General features: G+C 54.6%; 1 protein-coding gene across 4 annotated transcripts in view; it reads right to left on the reverse strand.

Moving 5' to 3' along the window:
• The window catches only part of GOLGB1 (golgin B1), a 42,994-nt gene extending 26,249 nt beyond the window's left edge, over positions 1–16,745 (reverse strand). The window contains exons 1-8 of one of the 4 annotated variants that reach the window (XM_014605672.3): positions 16,683–16,745; positions 14,722–14,868; positions 11,926–12,022; positions 10,104–10,256; positions 9,740–9,895; positions 4,469–4,621; positions 1,762–1,884; positions 143–256 (exon numbers count right to left, since the gene is read on the reverse strand). In XM_014605672.3, coding sequence (XP_014461158.2) covers positions 143–256; positions 1,762–1,884; positions 4,469–4,621; positions 9,740–9,895; positions 10,104–10,256; positions 11,926–12,015 — 789 coding nt within the window. In that variant the 5' untranslated portion in view covers positions 12,016–12,022; positions 14,722–14,868; positions 16,683–16,745. Of the gene's footprint in view, positions 1–142; positions 257–1,761; positions 1,885–4,468; positions 4,622–9,739; positions 9,896–10,103; positions 10,257–11,925; positions 12,023–14,721; positions 14,869–16,240; positions 16,480–16,614; positions 16,634–16,678 lie in introns of those variants that run through there. The other 3 variants (XM_019494923.2, XM_019494924.2, XM_019494922.2) reach the window with 3 other exon arrangements.
• Positions 16,746–18,223: the final 1,478 nt, after the last annotated feature.

Genomic DNA, 18,223 nt, shown 5'->3' on the forward strand with positions numbered 1-18,223 from the left:
TCCCTGAACGACCTGGGAGTTCCCAAGAGCCCAAGTCAGAAGCGAGGCCTCAGCAGCAAGGAGCTGTGAGAGCCGCCAGGCTCCAGACAAGATGCCTGCACCAGAGGAGCGAGTCTGCTGCAGGCAGCACACGAGGCAGTACCTGGCTCTGCTGCTCTGCCCCACGCAGCTCCTGCTGCAGAAAGTCCACCACCTGGGCGCGCCCCAGCAGGGCTTCCTCCTGCTCCTCCAGCTTCCGCTGCAGCGTCTTCAAGTGCTGCAAGAAACACACCGAGAGCCGTGTCAGCACCGCCAAGCACAACGGCCCCAGAGGGCAAGAGGACTGGATGTGCTGGAGGATTGCTTAGGCTTGTTACTTTAGACATCAGTATGGCCCATTTCTTTAGTGCCTGGGCACTCCTTATCTGCAGAGCATTTTTCCCCTGCACCGCAGGGAAGTGCTACTGTTATTCCCATTTTACAGGCAGGGAACCGAGGCTCTGCCATGGTCACAATTTGCACAAGGTTACATGAGGAGCCCACATCCGAGTAGGGAATTGAATGTGGGTCTCCTACAGCCAGCCTTAGCATGCACGCATCCTCTGCACTCCTTTGTCTGCCTTTCTGCAGCCTCCCAGCAGGCATCGCAACTCTCAATGAACCATGTGGCACAAGCCCACCCCAAAAGCAGGAATGATTTGGGGGTTCAGAGCACAAGCATGCGTCTCAACAGCCCCGAAGCCTGATCTCTTTGAAAAGCTAGCAACAAACCGTGGTCACTGAACCCCTTATGTCGCTGCATGGATCGTGTTGTTCTGTACGCACGCTTCTTTGCAACATGGCGACAACGCTAATCAAAAAGCTATAGCAGGCCAGACGGCAAAAGTACTTGTCTCTAGTTAATGGCTAGTTACAGGCCAGAACCGCAGCGTGCAGACCCCGTGAACTCTCAGGTGTCAATGGCCAGTTGCTTTACAAGGACAAGAGCAACTTTCAGGCTCATCATAGATACCAGCCAGAAAGGGCTGCGGCTGGGATGAACACCCAAATTATTGTGGGCGTCGATTCACTCGTAAGAAAAAAATATTAGCTTCCCAATAATAAGTATATTTTGGGGAGAAGAGCAATTAACCTGGGCAAATCCCAGATCCCTCAAGTAGGAGGGCTCTGGAGAGCTCTCAGACCCCGCAGCAAACATAGTACAGTAAAGGTGTGGAGGGGAAGGGCGCTGGTTTGCAGGCATTTAGGAGGCATCTCTTAGGTACAGAAGGTCTTTGGATTTTCCCGTGCACTGGAGTGAACCCTGATCAGAGATGGCAGACAGCAGGAGGGCCGGTCTCTGAAACCACGGCCAGAAGTCTCCGAAGGACTGTGCTGCAGTCAGAGGAGTGGATAAGGAACCATATCCGGTTTTCTCCCCTGTACTCGCAGTTATTTTCCTCTGTGCAATCAATCCTGCTGTGTGGCTGCCTTGCTGACTGCCTGCAGGAAAGGGCAATCTCCAAACACATGATATCCCAGGTGTCAATGGGAGACTCCCTGAAGCCAAGACCCCTTGTTGCAGCAGTGGACTCTGGGGTTTAAGGCCAGTGGAGCTGAGGCTTGTAGGGATGAGTTGTCATCCCAGGGGCAAACCTTGGTCTACTCCTTGAGATAAGTAGTGGGAAAGCAGGAACCTGGAGCCACTCTGACAGCCAGGTCTGTGACACTGTGCTACTTGCCCCACACCACACACGTTTTACAGCACACAGGAGATGGTCATGCCACCCTTCTGCACCGCACCTGCTGCATCTCGCCTTCCAGATCTGGTCGGGCTGCTGCCTGAAGCAACTCAGCTTGGTGACAGCGAGCCTGTTCCTCAAGGAGAGCATCCTTCTCCCGAATCACCTCCTGCAGTGAGCTCAGCTGTGGGCACAAGTCACAGAGCATCATTAGCCAAGGCATGTGTCTCAGTGGGAACAGAAAGACCATTTCAAGGGGTAACAGGGCTTGAAACACTTAAAAAAATGGAGCATTTCAGTGGCAGACAGACTCCCACCCGCCAACAGGGAGTGTGAGGAGTGTGTGATAGTCAATGAGTGCTCCCTGCACCCTGGACAGCCCACAGGTTCCCTGGCAGGGGGTAGCACAGGGGATGTATGTTTGTGATGGGAAAGGGGAGAAGTGCTGCATGATGGGATGCCTGGAGGACTGACCAGCCCCTTGTCACGCTCCATACAGCAGTGGTTCTCAACCATTTCAGGCCTGAGGCAGCCTCTGTGAGCTTTTGTGAACTGAGCAGCACTCCACTTCACAAACCAATGTATTTGTTAGAGAGCTTACCCGGTCCGAGAAGGGCCAGGAAAGGGGAGAAGCAGCCAGCAGGGAAAAGCCTGCACTTATCTCCTACCTGGTGAACCCCTGGTTGAGAATCACTGCCACAGCGTGCACAAAATGAAACGGCACAATGCAGCACCTGCTCCCACCAGGGTCATTCTCCCTGAGCTTTGGACATTTGCAGAGCATTTTACCCTGTGCGTACGTCCACGCTTTTGCCATTAGAAATACTTCAGATGTTATGTCTGTCCACTGCCTCAGGGGGAAAGCAAGATGGAAATCCCCAGAAGAGCATGGAGGGATGAGACAGGCAGCTTCTGCTCAGGTCCGTATCAGGTCACATCACATGTGAGGACAGACGTGTGCTGGCAGCCAGGCTGCCCTCAGCACTGTGACCCTCTGCGCTGATGCCGTCAAACCACAGACAGTTTCTCTAGCACCCGAGCATCTCCTGACTCTCGGACTCTGCTGAGAGCAAAAGGGCAGACTACATTTTTTAATTGGGGAAAGCTACAATACCCAGGCGATGACACAGCCCTGCAGCCTCTGACCCTGGATCTGTGCCCAGTTTCACATAATTCCTCATTTCTGCTTTGAGCGCTGCAAAACTGCCTGTCCGGTAAAAACTAGTATTCAAGAACTCACATAATAAATTAAAGTATCATGTCACATCGCAGTGCTTATTTCCTAGACGGAAAGTTTTCTGGCATGGGAGTCTATGCAGAGACACAGGGGAGGCAAGAAGGTGTTGGAGTTCTCAGATTTTGGATCTTATTTTGGGAATCCCATCTGTCGGAGGTTTGTTCACTGTAAGCCCTTCCAGGCCTTTCCGATAGGGTGGGGTATAGATAAATAGACATATAAATAGTTTGGATAATGATCTTAAAGTCACTTTACAATTTTGTGGTGTTTTTAAGCTGAGGTGCGACTGATCAGGTCACAAAATCATTGGATGCAGGTATCACGGTAGACATAGTCTTTCTGGACTTTAGGAAGGCCTTCGACACTGTCTCCCACCCCTTTATCATTAAAAAGCTAGGCAACTGTGGCACTGAGGCCTACACAGTCAGATGGATCGCAAATTGGCTGAGGGGCCGCAACCAGAGAGTGGTGGATGGGTCTTATTCAACCTGGAGGGATGTGGGCAGTGGGGTCCCCCAGTGCTTGGTCCTCGGGCCCGCACTATTCAATCTCTTTATTAGCGACTTGGACGAGGGGGTGAAAAGCACCCTGTTCAAATTTGCTGACAACACCAAGATTTGGGGCGAGGTGGGCACGCTAGAAGGGAGGGACAGGATACAACTGGACCTGGACAAGTTACAGGGGTGGGCAAATGAGAACAGGATGGGTTTCAACACTGACAAGTGCAAGGTGCTGCACCTGGGGGGGGAAGACCCAGCAGCAGACCTACAGGCTGGGGAACTCCCTTCTCGAAAGCACAGTGGCCGAGAGAGCTTGGAGTCATTAATGACTCCAAAATGAATGTGGGCCTCCAATGTGGGGATGCGGTCAGGAAAGCCAACCGCACCTTGTCGTGCATCCACAGATGCATCACAAGCAGGTCCAAGGAGGTGATCTTCCCACTCTAGGTGACACTGGTCAGGCCACAGCTGGAGTACTGCGTCCAGTTCTGGGCACCGCACTTCAGGAGGGATGTGGACAGCATGGAGAGAGTCCAGAGGAGGGCCACTTGCATGGTCAGGGGGCAGCAGGGCAGCCCTACAGTGAGAGGCTATGGGACCTGAACCTGTTCAGCCTCCACAAGGGAAGGCTGAGAGGGGACCTGGTTGCCATGTATAAACTTACTAAGGGGGGCCAGGGGGGAATGGGAGAGAACTTGTTCCCCCGGGCACCTCCCAGAGTAACAATGAATAACGGCCATAAGTTGACAGAGACTAGATTCAGGCTGGACATCGGAAGGCGCTACTTAACAGTCAGGGCAGCTAGGGTCTGGAACCAACTTCCGAGGGAAATGGTGCTGGCTCCTAACCTGGGGGTCTTTAAGAGGAGGCTTGGTAATAACCTAGCCGGGGTTATATGAGCCCAGCTTTCTCTCCTGCCCAGGGCAAGGGGTCAGATTTGATGGTCTACTTAGGTCCCTTCCAACCCTACATCTACGAATCTATGACTCGCTGCTAGCAAGTGCTTAGATGGCTGGACCCCTTCTTCCTACCTGGGCTGCTTGGTTGGCCTGCATGTCTTTCTGGCTCTCTCTGGCTGCAGCTAGCTGCTCCCTCAAGTCCCTGAGAGTCTCCTCCTGCTCTTGGAGCTGCTGTTTCAGAGCTTCAGCCTCTTCTCTGTGCTCTTCATTCGTCCTCTGGTCATTCTGAGTGGAAAGGAAGCAAACAATGAGAAAACAACACTCTCTAGCATAACAACTCAGTCTCAACTGGAGTGCAGGGTACAGTGCTGTTCTTAACCGCAACCTGCTTCCTTATTGCTCTGTTCCCTAATTCCTCACCCTTTCATTAGCTGCTGCTATGTAAAATGTCTCCAGTTATTCCACAGTAAATAATGCGGTGAGCAGCTATCCAAATCCCTCCGGCCCCATGGTGCGGCTACAACCTGCGAGGTTCATGCAATCAGACCCACACGGCTACCTTGACTTGTAACTCATACGCACCTCCCAACTATCACTAATGAGTGAAAGAGGGGACCCCTTTAATTAGCAATGGGCAGTTAAACCTTCCTGATGGGAAAAGGACTGAGAAAGACAGTTATCGACCAGACTGGGGTTAGGCAGCGTCTGCTGGAATTTGAGGTGCCAACTTTTGGCATGGGCAAAGAGACAGGGAGCCCTAAGGCAGTATCTAGCCAGAGCAGAGGGACTCGCAGCAGCCCAGCACGTGGCATAGGGGAGCACACCAGTGTAACCATTAACTCAGCAACGGCAGCAGCTGCTCCCTGGGTTAACGAACTGCCCCGACCGTGGAGCCGACAGAGCTCAAAGTACAGAAAGTGCTGTGAAAATACAGGCTGAAGCCTGGGTTTGCTCAGGACGTCACTGTCCCCAGCCCAGGAGCTCACACTGCTTTGGAGTTTTGCCTAGAAAGACGTGGAAAGCATGTCAGCTTTCACATAAGGACTTGTTTTGGCATGAAAAAACCCACTAATAAATACGTATATATTGTGCCCACCATGACTGGCAAAACAAGCCAGTTATGGTCATCACCTCTGGCATGCCACGTGCTCTCCACTCAAACCCTCTGTGCCTTCACATGCCAGCACTCAAGAGATCTGCCAGAGAGAAATCACCTCCCTGCAGCAACACATCCTCTGCGGCAAAGGAGCTAGTAGGTTAAACCAGGCTGGGACTGGAAGAGACCAGCTGCATCGCTGGGGCTCATCCCCTGCTACTTCAGGCAACTGGGTCAAATAATCCCCTTCAGAAGGGTATCTGCCTCCCTATTAACACCAGTTTGGTTTCTCGTCACCACTGCTCCTACTGGAAGGCTGTCCCAGGGCATCTCTCCTTGGATGTTTGGAAACCCACTTCTAATTTCTAGCCTGAAGTCACTGGTGGCCAGTTCAGCCCCGCTTGTTTCTGAATCAACACGGTCCTTCAGTTTAAATCACCCTCTCCTGCAAATCTAGAGAGGCTGTGGGGGACATGACTGCTCTGCCTTGCTCGACCAGCGGTTCTCAACCTTTTTTAGACTCGAGGCACCTCTTGATAGACTCAAGGTCCCCATGGAAAATGCCAGCTCTTACTTCTCCCTCTTTTTTGGATTACGGAAAGATAATAGAGCAAATCTCCTGCTGCAAACACCACAACAGGTCAGGATGGCTTTAATACTCTGGATTCCTATTTGAAATTGCTGGGCTTATCTTGTGAACCATGTCTGCACACCTCACGGTGCCAGCACTGCAGGGCACGTGGCATCCTGGCTGAGAATCGCTGCTCTAAATTCATCCCTCTTTGCACGAGCGAGTCTCTAATGTACCACACTGCCCCGTCTTCTGCCTCACATCACACTAACGTGACTAATGACCTCTTTCTAGACAGGCGGTGCCCAGCATTGTCCAGCAGGCCGAATGGGCACTGCCTGATCCCTCCAGGGGCTGGATCCAGCTGGTGAACCCAATCTGATGCCTGGGACAGGTATGGCAAGGCCCCATCTGGCCGTGCAGAGGGCGGAGGCGGGCAGTGCGGCCCCAATCCAGCTGTGCAGGGAAAGGGGCCAACTTGGCCCCACAGGAGGGGAAGATGCATGACTTGGCCCAGTCCAGGCCTGCAAGGGGAGGGTACATGGCCTGCTTGGTAGGGAGAACAGGCCCCATTTGGGAAGGGGCTGCAGCCTAGCTCTGACCTGCCTCGCAGGGCTTGGGAAGTTGGCAGCGGGCAGGGGCAGCAGTATTAATGGTCCCTGCTCCCCTGCCGCTAAATTTCCTGACCCACGGGGAGCCCCACGGGCTGGACTCTGAGGCCCTGGGGGCCGAGGTTGAGCGCCCTGTTGCAGACTAAACAAGCCGAGCTGATTCAGCCTCCTCTTGAATATCTTGGATATGCATCTAGCTGGGGTCATCTAGACCCAGCACTCTTTCCTGCCTATGCAGGGGGTTGGACTTGATCTATTGAGGTCCCTTCCGACCCTAACATCTATGAACAGTGGGCTCTCCAGTCCCTTGACTCTCCTCATGTGTCCCTGCACTTACTGCAGCGAGGGGTCCTCTCTCCTGCACGCAGGTGACCAGACCTGGGCCATTTTCTAGTTGAGTCTCAGCAGCGCCTTGTAACACTTCCTTTGCTCTACAGGAAACGTCTTGCCTAAAAGCCTCCTGGGATCGCACTTGCCTGCTCTGTGGCTGTCACGCTGGTGGCTCGTCATCACCCTGCGATTGACTTACACACCTACATCTTTCTCCTCCCATCATTTCAACTTCCAGTCTAGAGCAGAAAGACTTGTCACAAGCCTTTAAGTGCATGACTTTACACTCTGAATTGTTAAATTTCCTCCTGTTTCTATTATCCAGTTCCTCCTGTGATGTACTCCAGCTTTCTTCTGCACGGGCAATGCTTCCCAGGTCTGTACCAGCCACAAGCACCCTCCTACTCTTTGTGCCAAGATCATTAAGGAATATATTAAGTCTCTTCAGGAACTGCACTAGTAACTTCCCTCCAGCTCAGGAGTCCACTTGGCAGCACGACCGAATGCTGTCACGCCTCTAGCCAGCGTCCTGCCACTCTCGCCTTTCTTGTCACCAGTGTGCATTCTTCCATTTGGATAATAAAAGTCCTGTGCGGAGTCTCATCAAACACCGCATTGAAGTCCAGACAGATCAGGTCAGCAGGAGCCAACCTTTTAGGCTCGCATCATGTTGAACCTCTTTCCCCATCTGCTGCTCTGCCTTCTGCTCCTGGCCCTTTGCTCCCTGCCTGATCTGCTGCTCTGCTTTCTGCTCCCTGACTCATCTGCCAAGAGCCACATACAGGAGCTGCCCATGCCACTTGTAGCACCTGTGCCACAAATTGGACACCCTTGGATTAGATCAACCCCATTTCCCTTGTGTGAGAAACAGTTATTTTATCAATGGGAGATGCCAGGTTCACAGAGTATCCCACCTCCAGCTATAGCCCATACTAGGTCATTCAGAAGATGAAGAAAAACTCATTAACAGCCAATTTCAGAATAACTAAGTCACAGATGAAGTTTTTACATAAGGCCCCTGAAACGTGCAATTCACTCGAATGTAACTGTGGACATTTGCACCTATATAAATGTCTCTCATCCACTTAGTAAGATGTGCTGGGCAGCATCTCTTGTTGCTCCTCGCACATCGCAGCTACAGCACTACTATAACCCTTTACTAAAGCTGAGCCCATGCCCTCAGTGACAGCGTGTGGCAGCGAGCTACACAAACTAGCTATGTGCAGCACTAAAACAATTTGGAATTTGCTCTTTCAAATTCATTAACCACCTTGGTCATCTCTGCAGCTGCACCTCCCCCCTTCCCCTGCCCCAGCTACAGCTCAGACAAAATAATGATGGCAGGTTCTTCCCCACGCCGTGGCCGAGGCAAAGGGAGTCAGGCCACAGACTTGAGAGAAGACTACAGCATCCTGCAGAAGCAGCTGGACTCTGGCTCCAGAGAGAAGACTTCCCTGCTGGAGCATTTTGAATAGCATCCCCTCAGCTTGCAGGGTCATTTAAGTGGGAGGAACATGAATAGCAGAGATCCAAACTCAAATGCTCTCCAATAACAGGAACCCTCTACCTATTAATGACCCTATTCATCAATGATTTGGAAGATGGCACAGCGCGCACCCTCAGCAAGTTTGCAGATGACACCAAGCTGGGGGGAGTTGTAGATATGCTGGAGGGTAGGGCTAAGATTCAGAGAGACCTCGGGAAAGTGGAGGATTGGGCCAAAATAAATCTCATGCGGTTCAACAAGGACAAGTGCAAAGTCCTGCACTGAGAAGGGAGCAATCCCATGCGCTGGGACAGGCTGGAGGTGACGGGCTGGGCAGCAGCTCTGCAGAAAAGCACCTGGGGGTGATGGGGGACGACAAGCTGAACAGGAGCCAGCAGTGTGCCCTTTTTGCCAAGAAGGCTACACGCATCGTGGGCTGCATTGGGAGGAGCGCTGCCAGCAGATCCAGGGCAGTGATTCCTCCCCCCTATTTGGCACTGGGGAGGCCACATCTGGAGTCCTGTGTCCAGCTCTGGGCCCCGCACTATAGAAAGGATGTGGACACATTGGATAGAGTCTAGTGGAGGACAATGAAAATGGTTGGGGGCTGGGGGACAGGACTGGTGAGGAGAGGCTGGGGAAACTGGGCTGATTTAGTCTGGAGAAGAGAAGACTAAGGGGGGATTTGACAGGAGCCTTCACACCTCCCTGCAGGGGGGCTGCAAAGAGGATGAAGCTGGGCTGGTCTCAGTGGGGGCAGATGGCAGAAGGAGCAATGGGCTCAGGTTGCAGCAAGGGAAGTTGAGGTTGGATATTAGGAAAAACTGTCTCGCTAGGCGGGTAGTAAAATACTGGAACAGGTTATCCAGAGAGGTGGGGAAATCTCCATCCTTGGAGGTTTTGAAGACCTCAGTAGACAAAGCCTTGGCTGGGATTTCATAGACATTAGGGTTGGAAGGGATCTCGGAAGATCAGAGTCCAGCCACCCACCTGAAGTGCAGGAAGTCAGCTGGGGTCATAGGGTCCCAGCAAGATAAGCATCCAATTTACTCTTGAAGGTGTTCACTGTAGGTGCTTGAACCACCTCTGATGGCAGGCTATTCCAGCTGGATTATGTAGTTGGAGCTGGTCCCGCTTTAAGCAGGGGGTGGATAGATGTGACCTCCTGTGGTCCCTTCCAACCCCAATTTTCTATGATTCTGTAATTTTATCGTGCCAACCCACCCTGAGGGGGAGGGCACCTCACAGCTCATCAGGGGCTGAGGCGCAGGCTGCCCCAAAGCTTTTCCTACAGCCAGGACATTCCCACCTTACTGGGATCCAGCTGCTCGCCAGGCGTGCTCTTCACAGGCAGCGATGCCCCTTGCCCCGTCAGCTCTTCCATGCGCTTGTTGAGAGCTGCCAGCTTGGCTTTGGCCTGAAGCTTCAACTTCATCAGCTTTGCATCTGCTGCCTCCCGCTCCTCCTGCCGAAGGAAAGGGGCAGAGAGACTGTGATGAAGATGCCATGGCTCCTCCACAAGAGAAGGACGTCTGCATAGCTTCATGTTGTCACACTGACTTCGTATTTCCAAGTCAGGCAGGAGACCCCCACACTCTGGGGAAGTCCAACGCTCGACTGCCTGGCAAACAGCAGCAGCATCTCACCCAGCCCCCCACAGAACCACAGGCTACCTTGAGTGCAACTTCTTTCTGCTGGAGCTGGGCATCCTTCTCTCGGATCAGATCCTTCAGCTGGACAACCAGGCGCTCCGTGTGGGCCAGACGCTCCAGCATGTCTTCGGGCGTCTCGTCCCTGCTTTCCATCGTCGACTCCAACACTGGCACCTGGAGAAATCAGAGGAGCAGTTGGAAACGCCTATAAGTACATAAGACCTATAAGTATGTAAGGGGCGTACATCAGGATCTGGGGGAACGCCTGTACACCAGAGCGTCCCAAGAGATGACAAAGTCCAGTGGTCACAAACTCCTCCGAGACCATTTTAGGTTAGATGTAAGGAAAAGCTTCTTTACTATCCGAGCCCCCATGGCTTGGAATAGGCTCCCTCCAGAGGTGGTGCAAGCACCTACTCTGGACTCAGGTCTGCAGCCCCATGCCCCGAACAGAAGACAGCAGCTGCTACAGCAGAAGCATAAGCCGGATCCCCCCCTGCTGCAGGCTTGGGCAGGGCCAGCTCCCAATGGCAGCATGCACTCCTGGGGGGAAGGGGGGAACCCGCGCCCCCCAGATCTGTGTGGGGGATGGGGCAGGGCAGATGTGTCCTGCCCCCATGCACGCAGAGGAAGTGTGGCCAGGGCAGCATGGAGCTTGCAGCGGCAGGCTGCTTTCGTGCATGACCCTGCTGTGTCCTGCCATGCCAGTTGCACACACTGCACTCTGGAGAGCCTGGGGGAGGGCATCAGAGCAGGGAGCACAGCATTTGTGACCCAGGGTTTGCAGCTGGCCAGGCACTTCAGCCGGGAGGGGGTTTGCAGCCTGCCTGCTCTTGGCCCGAGTGCTCGGCCGGCTGCAAACCCCCGCCGCTTCCAGCCAGCTGCAAACCCCCCATTCCCAACCGGGGTGCCCGGCTGGGGAGTGCCCAAGCTGGCTGGGGGCTGAGGGAGCAGGGAGGTTTGCAACCAACCGGAAGCGGCAGGGGTTTCCAGCCAGCTGAGCAGTCCAGCCAGGAGTGGGGAGGCTGCAAACCCCCTCCCGGCCGGAGTGCCTGGCTGGCTGCAAACCTCCCCGCTCCCGCTCAGCCCCCAGCCAGCTTCCCCTCCAGCCCTGCTCCACAACCCCCAAGCCCCACTTACCTCCAGCAAGAAGAGTGAGCCTGAGGCAGCCTCCAGTAAGTGTGAGTGTTGGGCCCTGCCCTTCCCCCCTCCCTTTCCCTCCCCACAGGGTTGAGGGTTTCCCCACCCCTTTTGCAAACAGCTCTTGTAGGCTGGAACTCAGCCAGCCTGAAGAGCTCTTTGCAAAAGAGGGAAATCCATGGGTTTCTCTTCTAAAAGGGAAAATCCGCGTTTTCTCCGATAAAAAATGGGAAATCTGTGGTTTTCTGTTTTTCCGTGGGAAACGGAAAACCAGGATCCCTGTTGATGAATGAGGCCAGCCCAGCCAGAACCAGGTGGGAAGGGAGTATCTCTACTGTAACACGGCCTCGGAGAGCCTGACAAGTCTAACGCGGTGGGGTTCCCCTGATCCTCACCCACCACTGTCCAGACACAGTGCAGTGGGCAGAGCCAATGGGCACACAGCTCCCTCAAAACCATTCCACAGACTCCCAGCTCAGGTCACTGCCCACTCTCTCCCGCTCTGCTAGCTGGTTCCACTGGTTGAAAAGGTCCCGCGGTTCTGCCTGGCACTTGCCTCAACTGAAAAGAGGCAGCCAGGAATGCAGGAGCGGCAGAGCTGGGACGACAGCCTGCGTCAGCTGTCAGGCGACAAGAGACTGCTACCCACAGGCGTCCAGCAGCTCACCCCAAGCCCACCACTGGCACGATGCACCGTACTTACGGGGGCAGAAGTCTCCGCTGCCTCGTCAGCTCCATCCCCCGACAGCTCCTGCAGAACAGTGTTCGCCAACCCGGACAGGCGGCTCAGCATCTTGGGCCTGCAACCGAGCAGAAGGATGATAAAGAAGCAGCTGAATTTAGGGAAGAGCCAGACTGCTAAGGAACACAGGTGCTGCTTCCCTGCCTATGGCTGAGGTCCTACAGAGGGGCAACCCTATGGGGATGCACCGCACCTCACCTCGTGACAAGGTAGATGCCAGAGCAACACTCAAGGAGAAGCAGCAATGCTGTCACTAAGAGGGCAAGTCTGGGCATGGATATGGCATCAGGAGGTGCAAGTCAGAAGTGGGGAGGCCTCTGTACCACCAAAGATGGACTAAAAGACAGCTCCAACAGCTGGAAACAGAAACTAGTTTCATAGTTGGTCGGGTCAGAAGGGACCAGAGCAGATCATCAAGTCTGACCCCCTGCCCTGGCAGGAAAGGATGCTGGGGTCAAATGACCCCAGACAGGTGATTATCTATCCTCCTTCTGAAGACCCCCAGGGCAGGAGCGAGCACCACTTCCCTTGGAAGTTGGTTCCAGACACTAGCCGCCCTGACTGTGAAGTAGCGCCTCCTGATGTCTAGTCTGAATATACTCTCAGTCAGCTTATGGCCGTTATTCCTCTTTACTCCCGGTAGTGCTTGGGGGAACAGGGACTCTCCCATTCACCGCTGGTCTCCCTTGGCCAGTTTATAGATGGCCACCAGATCCCCTCTCAGCCTCCTCTTGTGGAGGCTGAACAGGTTCAGATCCCATCGCCTCTCCTCGTAGGGCCTGCCCTGCTGACCCCTGATCATGCGGGTGGCCTCCTCTGGACCCTCTCCACGCTGTCCACACCCTCCTGAAGTGCGGCGCCCAGAACTGGATGCAGTACTCCAGCTGCGGCCTGACCATTGCCGCACAGAGGGGGAGGATCACCTCCTTGGACCTGCTCGAGATGCATCTGTGGATGCACAGCAAGGTGCGGTTAGCCTTCCTGACCGCATCCCCACACTGTCGGCCCATGTTCATTTTGGAGTCTATAATGACTCCAAGATCCTTTTCTGCCTCTGCGCTGACGAGAAGGGAGTTCCCAGCCTATAGGTCTGCTGCTGCTTCTTCCTCCCCAGGTGCAGCACCTTGCACTTGTCCATGTTGAAACCCATCCTGTTCTCATCCGCCCACCCCTGTAGCCTGTACAGATCTGATTGCAGTCTGTCCCTCTCCTCTAGTGCCCACCTCTCCCCACATCTTAGTGTCACCCCTGAATTTGAACAAGGTGCTTTTTACCCCTCGTCCAAGTTGTTGATGAAGAGGTTGAGCAGTGCGGGCCCGAGGACTGAGCCCTGGGGGACCCCACTGCCCACATCCCTCCAGGTTGAAAATGACCCGTCCACCACTACTCTCTGGGCGTGGCCCTCCAGCCAATTAGCGACCCATCTGACCATGTAGGCACTGACACCACAGCTAAATGAACCTCGCTAGGAATAAAGATGTGCACCTGTAAGTGAGGGTCATTAACCACCAAGTCACCTGAACCAGGACATGGCTGAGACTCCACCCAATGACATACTCCATTCAAGATGAGGCACTTCCTTCTAAAGGACATACTCTAACTCAGCCTGAAGTGTGGAGGCAGAAGCAGGACCCAGAGGTGCAACCCTGTGTTATGCAAACCCATGTAGCGCAGGTCAGACTAAAATCTGTGCAAAGCATCAGGCATCATTCTCCATTACGTGTCTGTACAGCACCCACAGCACAGGGACCCTGCTGAGACCCAAGTGCTCTTGGGGCCAACAAGAAACAGAGGGCACAGCACGAACACAGCCACGTGCACAGGGTTGCAAGCTGCTACCAGTCATCCTCACGCAGATTTTGCAGCTGAACAGGCAATGAGGCGCTGGGCAGAGGCTTGGCCCGCTCTGACAGACTAGCAGTCAGATGCGACTTGACTTCATCAATGCCACCGAAGGAGAACTCTCACCCTGCTCCTAGCAGGGACAGCGCAGCAAGGAGCAGAGCAGGGGGCTTAGGGAAATGACTCAAGTACCCGAATGTGGTTCATCTCCCTGCAGGGAGGCCAAAGAGGATGGAGCTGGACTGTTCTCAGTGGCGAGATAACAGAAGGAGCAAAAGGCTCAGGTTGCAGCAGGAGAAGCTGAGGTTGGATCTTAGGAAAAACTCTTTCATGAGGAGGGTGGTGAAACACAGGAACATGTTACCCAGAAAGGTGGTGGAGTCTCCATCCTTGGAGGTTTTTGAGACCCAGCTAGACAAAACCTCAGCTGGGATGATGTAGTTGGGGCTGGTCCTGATCTGAGCAGGGGGTTTCTGTGACTCTCACTGAGGGGGTGGTACAGGCAGCTGCCGGGACCCAGTGCTTCCCTGTGACTCTTCAACATTAGCAGACACACAGCTAGGCTTTGCAATAAAGAACCTAGCACATTTTTCACATGTGACCAGCTGAAAGACAGTGTTTCTCCCAACTTGTCACAGAGCCAGCAACAGCGATTTGTGCATTCATGACTCTACATGCTCTGAAAACACTCCCGCCCAATACAAAAATACAGCAGCATGCATGCTCTGGGAACATGTTATCTGAGTGCCCTGCCCTTTGCGTTCGTGCCTGGAGGAGGAACTTCTACATAATTGTTGGCAACTGACAACACTGCAGCTTTCATGAGCACTGTGTAGTATTCATACCTCCGAGCCAACTGCCTTTGTGGAGGAGGGAACGTAGAGAGGAGCTACCCCAACCACGACTGAGACCCACCTCTTCTACGCACGGTGCAGCTCACAGTCCTGCTGACTCTGCAGTAGGGATCCTTGCACCAGAGCCGACGGCCATGAGCAGGTACCTCGGATTCCAGATACGCATCTATTTGCCCCTGCAGCGGTAGGTTGTCATCACTCAGGAACCCTGAAAAAAACAGGAGAAAGCAATTTATCCAGCCCAGGGAGGAGAGAAAGTCTCTTCTTCACCCCTTGCCACGTGGACTAGGCATAAAATGCATTCTTTTGCCTGCTCTAAGCCCCTGGCTTCTCCCACGTTGCCTGCGGCACCTCCTGGCCTCTACGACTGCCTGGCAGAAGCTCGCGAAAGGCAGAGCAAAGCTGGGCAAGAAGGCAGGGCCCCAGGTGGTTCTTTACAAAGTGCACTGCGGGCTGAAGCTCTTAGGAAGGGACATGGCCAGACACGCAAGCTTTCAGGATGTCTTCTTGGAAGATGAGACTCACCGAAACCAGCTGCCCTGTCCGCTACTTGCCTGCCCAAGAGCCAGCCCTGAGGCACAGAAATCCTCCAGGACTTCAATCTCTGCGACTGCCCCGAGAGAACCAAGCATTATCTCTGTGCACGAAGGCCGGTGCGAGTGAAACGGCTACTGTCCATCTCTGAGGTCTGCAGTCGTTTGCTAATCACAGCAGTAACCCCTAACAGATGCTTGCACCGCACCCCCAGTCCTTTACGGCAGAGGAGGAGAAAGACACGGGTGTGCTAATTGCACAGTATGGCTACGAGCAAATATGACAGAGCCATAAAACAAGATCCCAGGACGTATCGGGTCCGATGCGTGTACAAGAGCTAGGGAAGGCTTCGTGCCATTCGACCAGCCGCTGGGGAGAGCTCACCTGTGCTCAAAAAATGAATTCAGGTACAAAGATGAGTCCCCAGGGCAATGAAGGGAACGGAAAGCTTATTTCATGAGGGAAGAATATAACAAGCAACATGAAAACCGCCAAGAGATACAGTCGTTCTGCCTACACCCATCAGGGAGCCCGTATCACACAGGGAGATCTACTTTAGCTAAAAAAATACCAAGATCAGCACAAGAACACGAGCCGAGCTGGCCACCCAGACCACGAGGCCCCGCACCGGTCCTGGCAGCGTTTCTGTGACGAGCGAGCCTGCTTCTGCGTCCTTATCACGGCAGCCGAGCCCCGGCCGAACCCGCTCCGAGGAGGAACTTGCATTGTTTATCCAAGGGGCGACGGGACGGGAGCAGGGAGGGGACCCGGGAACCAGGAAGTCCCTTTCAGTCCAGCGCTCCTAAGGAAATGGAGCCGCCCCTGGTTGTTATATCATTTACCTTAGAGCCCCGCTTTTAAAGTCAAGTAGAGAGTTGGGCCTCCAAGCCAGACGGCTGCTGTGAAAAAGAAAGTCACCCCCCAATGTCTTCTATTAACTCAGGGGAAAGGGGCAACTCCCGTAACACTTTATCGTCACGTTTTCCTGTCCCCGAAACTTCGGCACGCCGCGGTGCGGAGACAGCTAACAAGCAAGGTGACCGTACCCTGAGACCGTAGGAAGGGGGCATCTCTACGGGGACGTTTTCGGAGCAAAACCACCGGCCTGACAACTCGGTCGCTCTCTCCCTGCGCCAAGTGCTACGTCGCAAGCTCTTTGCGCTGCAAGGGCGCACGCCGGCAAACACTCGACCGCGTCTGTTCGGGGCAGCAGCTCGCCCACAGCACCTAGGACGAGGCTTTATTTTTTTTAAACACCAGTCAGTGGTAAAATGAGACGCAGGCGCGTGCTGGGCCAAAGTCACGCCGGAGAGACACGCAGGGGGGCAACCTACCCCCCTGCAACTTACACCCCCCGTGCAAACTGCCCCCCTGCAACCCCCCATGAAACTTACCCCTCCCACTGCCCCGTGCAACTTACCCCCGTGCAACCTGCCCCGGGCTTGTGCACCCCCCTCCCGTGCAAGCTGTCCCCCCACACTCACTTACTCACGCACGCACGCACGCACGCACTCCCCGGCCCCTCCCGCGGCCACATCAGCACCGGAACCCGCCGCCGCTTCCGCCTCCCCGCGGCTCCCGCCCCGCGCGCGGGCTCCACCAATAAGCGGAGGCGCTGGGGAGATAGACGCGGGCGCCCGCCAATGGCGGCCGGGAGGCGGTGCCGTTGCTATGGCGGCGGGGGCGCGGGGAGGGGAGGCGGCCGCGAGCGTCGGGCGACGCCCCATAACACGGCGGCGGCCAATCCGCGCGCGGCGCCGGGGGAAGTCCGCCAATCCGCGCCGGGTGGGGGGCGGGACAGGCCTGCAGTGGGCGTGGCCGCGGGTCAGCGAGATGCCAAGGGCCGGCGGCAGTGGGGGCGGGGTCTGTAGGATGAGTGGGGGATATGAGGTTTAAATTTACTGTGCAGTAAACTAATTTACTGTGCAGTAGGTGCCTGCTCGTATAGACAGTGACGCTTTAATGCGCAGTAGATTTGCTTAGTGCTCAGTAAAGTGCCTTGCGTGTACCGAATGCTGCCGCGACAGTTGTATCCAGACCTAGACGACGTTATTCGGTGCATCTGGGTGCACTGGGGGGTGCTGGGAGACAACTAAACCTGGGCTGCTCAGGTTTAAGGTGCTTACCCGAGTCGGTCCCGGGTATCTGCGGGATCGAGCCTTCCTTCTCACGTCCCTGGCTGCTCACCAAGCTTTCCCTCGGATCCCCGTGCTGTCTAGACTACAGGCCCGGGGTGCTCGGGTCGGATGCTCTAGGCATTCATCGTTTCACAGCGTTGTAGGCCGTTAGAGCCCCTCTTCTGGCCTGTGCTGTATCAGAGGTCGTTACATTTCACCCATTGCCCCCGTACTGCACCTAAGAACTTGGATTTAGCTAAATCTTATCTTCCAGACAGACATCTGTTCTTGATGGGAAGATGTGAAGGGGTGGCGAACGCACCCTTCCCCACAGCCGTGCGTCCCGGGAGCTAACTGAAATCTGTGCCGTTTCCCGTCTGAGTTTGTTGGGTTTGGCTTCCAGCCCCTCATTTTTGCAACGCCTCTCGCCACTAGTTAAACAACCCTTTGGAGCCCGGTATTTTTCGGTGGGAAGGTGCTTACCCGCTGCAGTCAATGACCTCTCAAGCTGCTTTTTGATAAACTCGACAGATTGAGCTCCTTAAGCCGCTGCTCAGAAGGGTTTTCTCCTGCCCTTGGATTCCTTTAGAGGCTTTTTTTTTCTTCTGTGCCCTGTCTCGTAGCTCAGCATCGCTTTGAAAATGCAGCGACTGGTATCAATGCAAGAGCCTGGTATCTACCTCCCTCGTGTCGCGTGTAGGGGTAAAGTCATCTCCCGACTCTTACTTGCTACTCGCCTTTTGAACGCTGTAAAGACGGTGCGGCCCTTTGCCCCACACACGCCGTGATGCTGGGAGCTCGTGGGGAACTGCTTGTCCACCAGGTCCTTGCCAGAGTCCCTGCTTTTCAGGATACAGCTGTAACGTGTGCATTGTGTGGGGGTTGTTACACGGCCACCCATTCATTACGTGT

Source organism: Alligator mississippiensis, chromosome 4 (genome assembly GCF_030867095.1).
Source record: "Alligator mississippiensis isolate rAllMis1 chromosome 4, rAllMis1, whole genome shotgun sequence".
NCBI lineage: Eukaryota > Metazoa > Chordata > Crocodylia > Alligatoridae > Alligator > Alligator mississippiensis.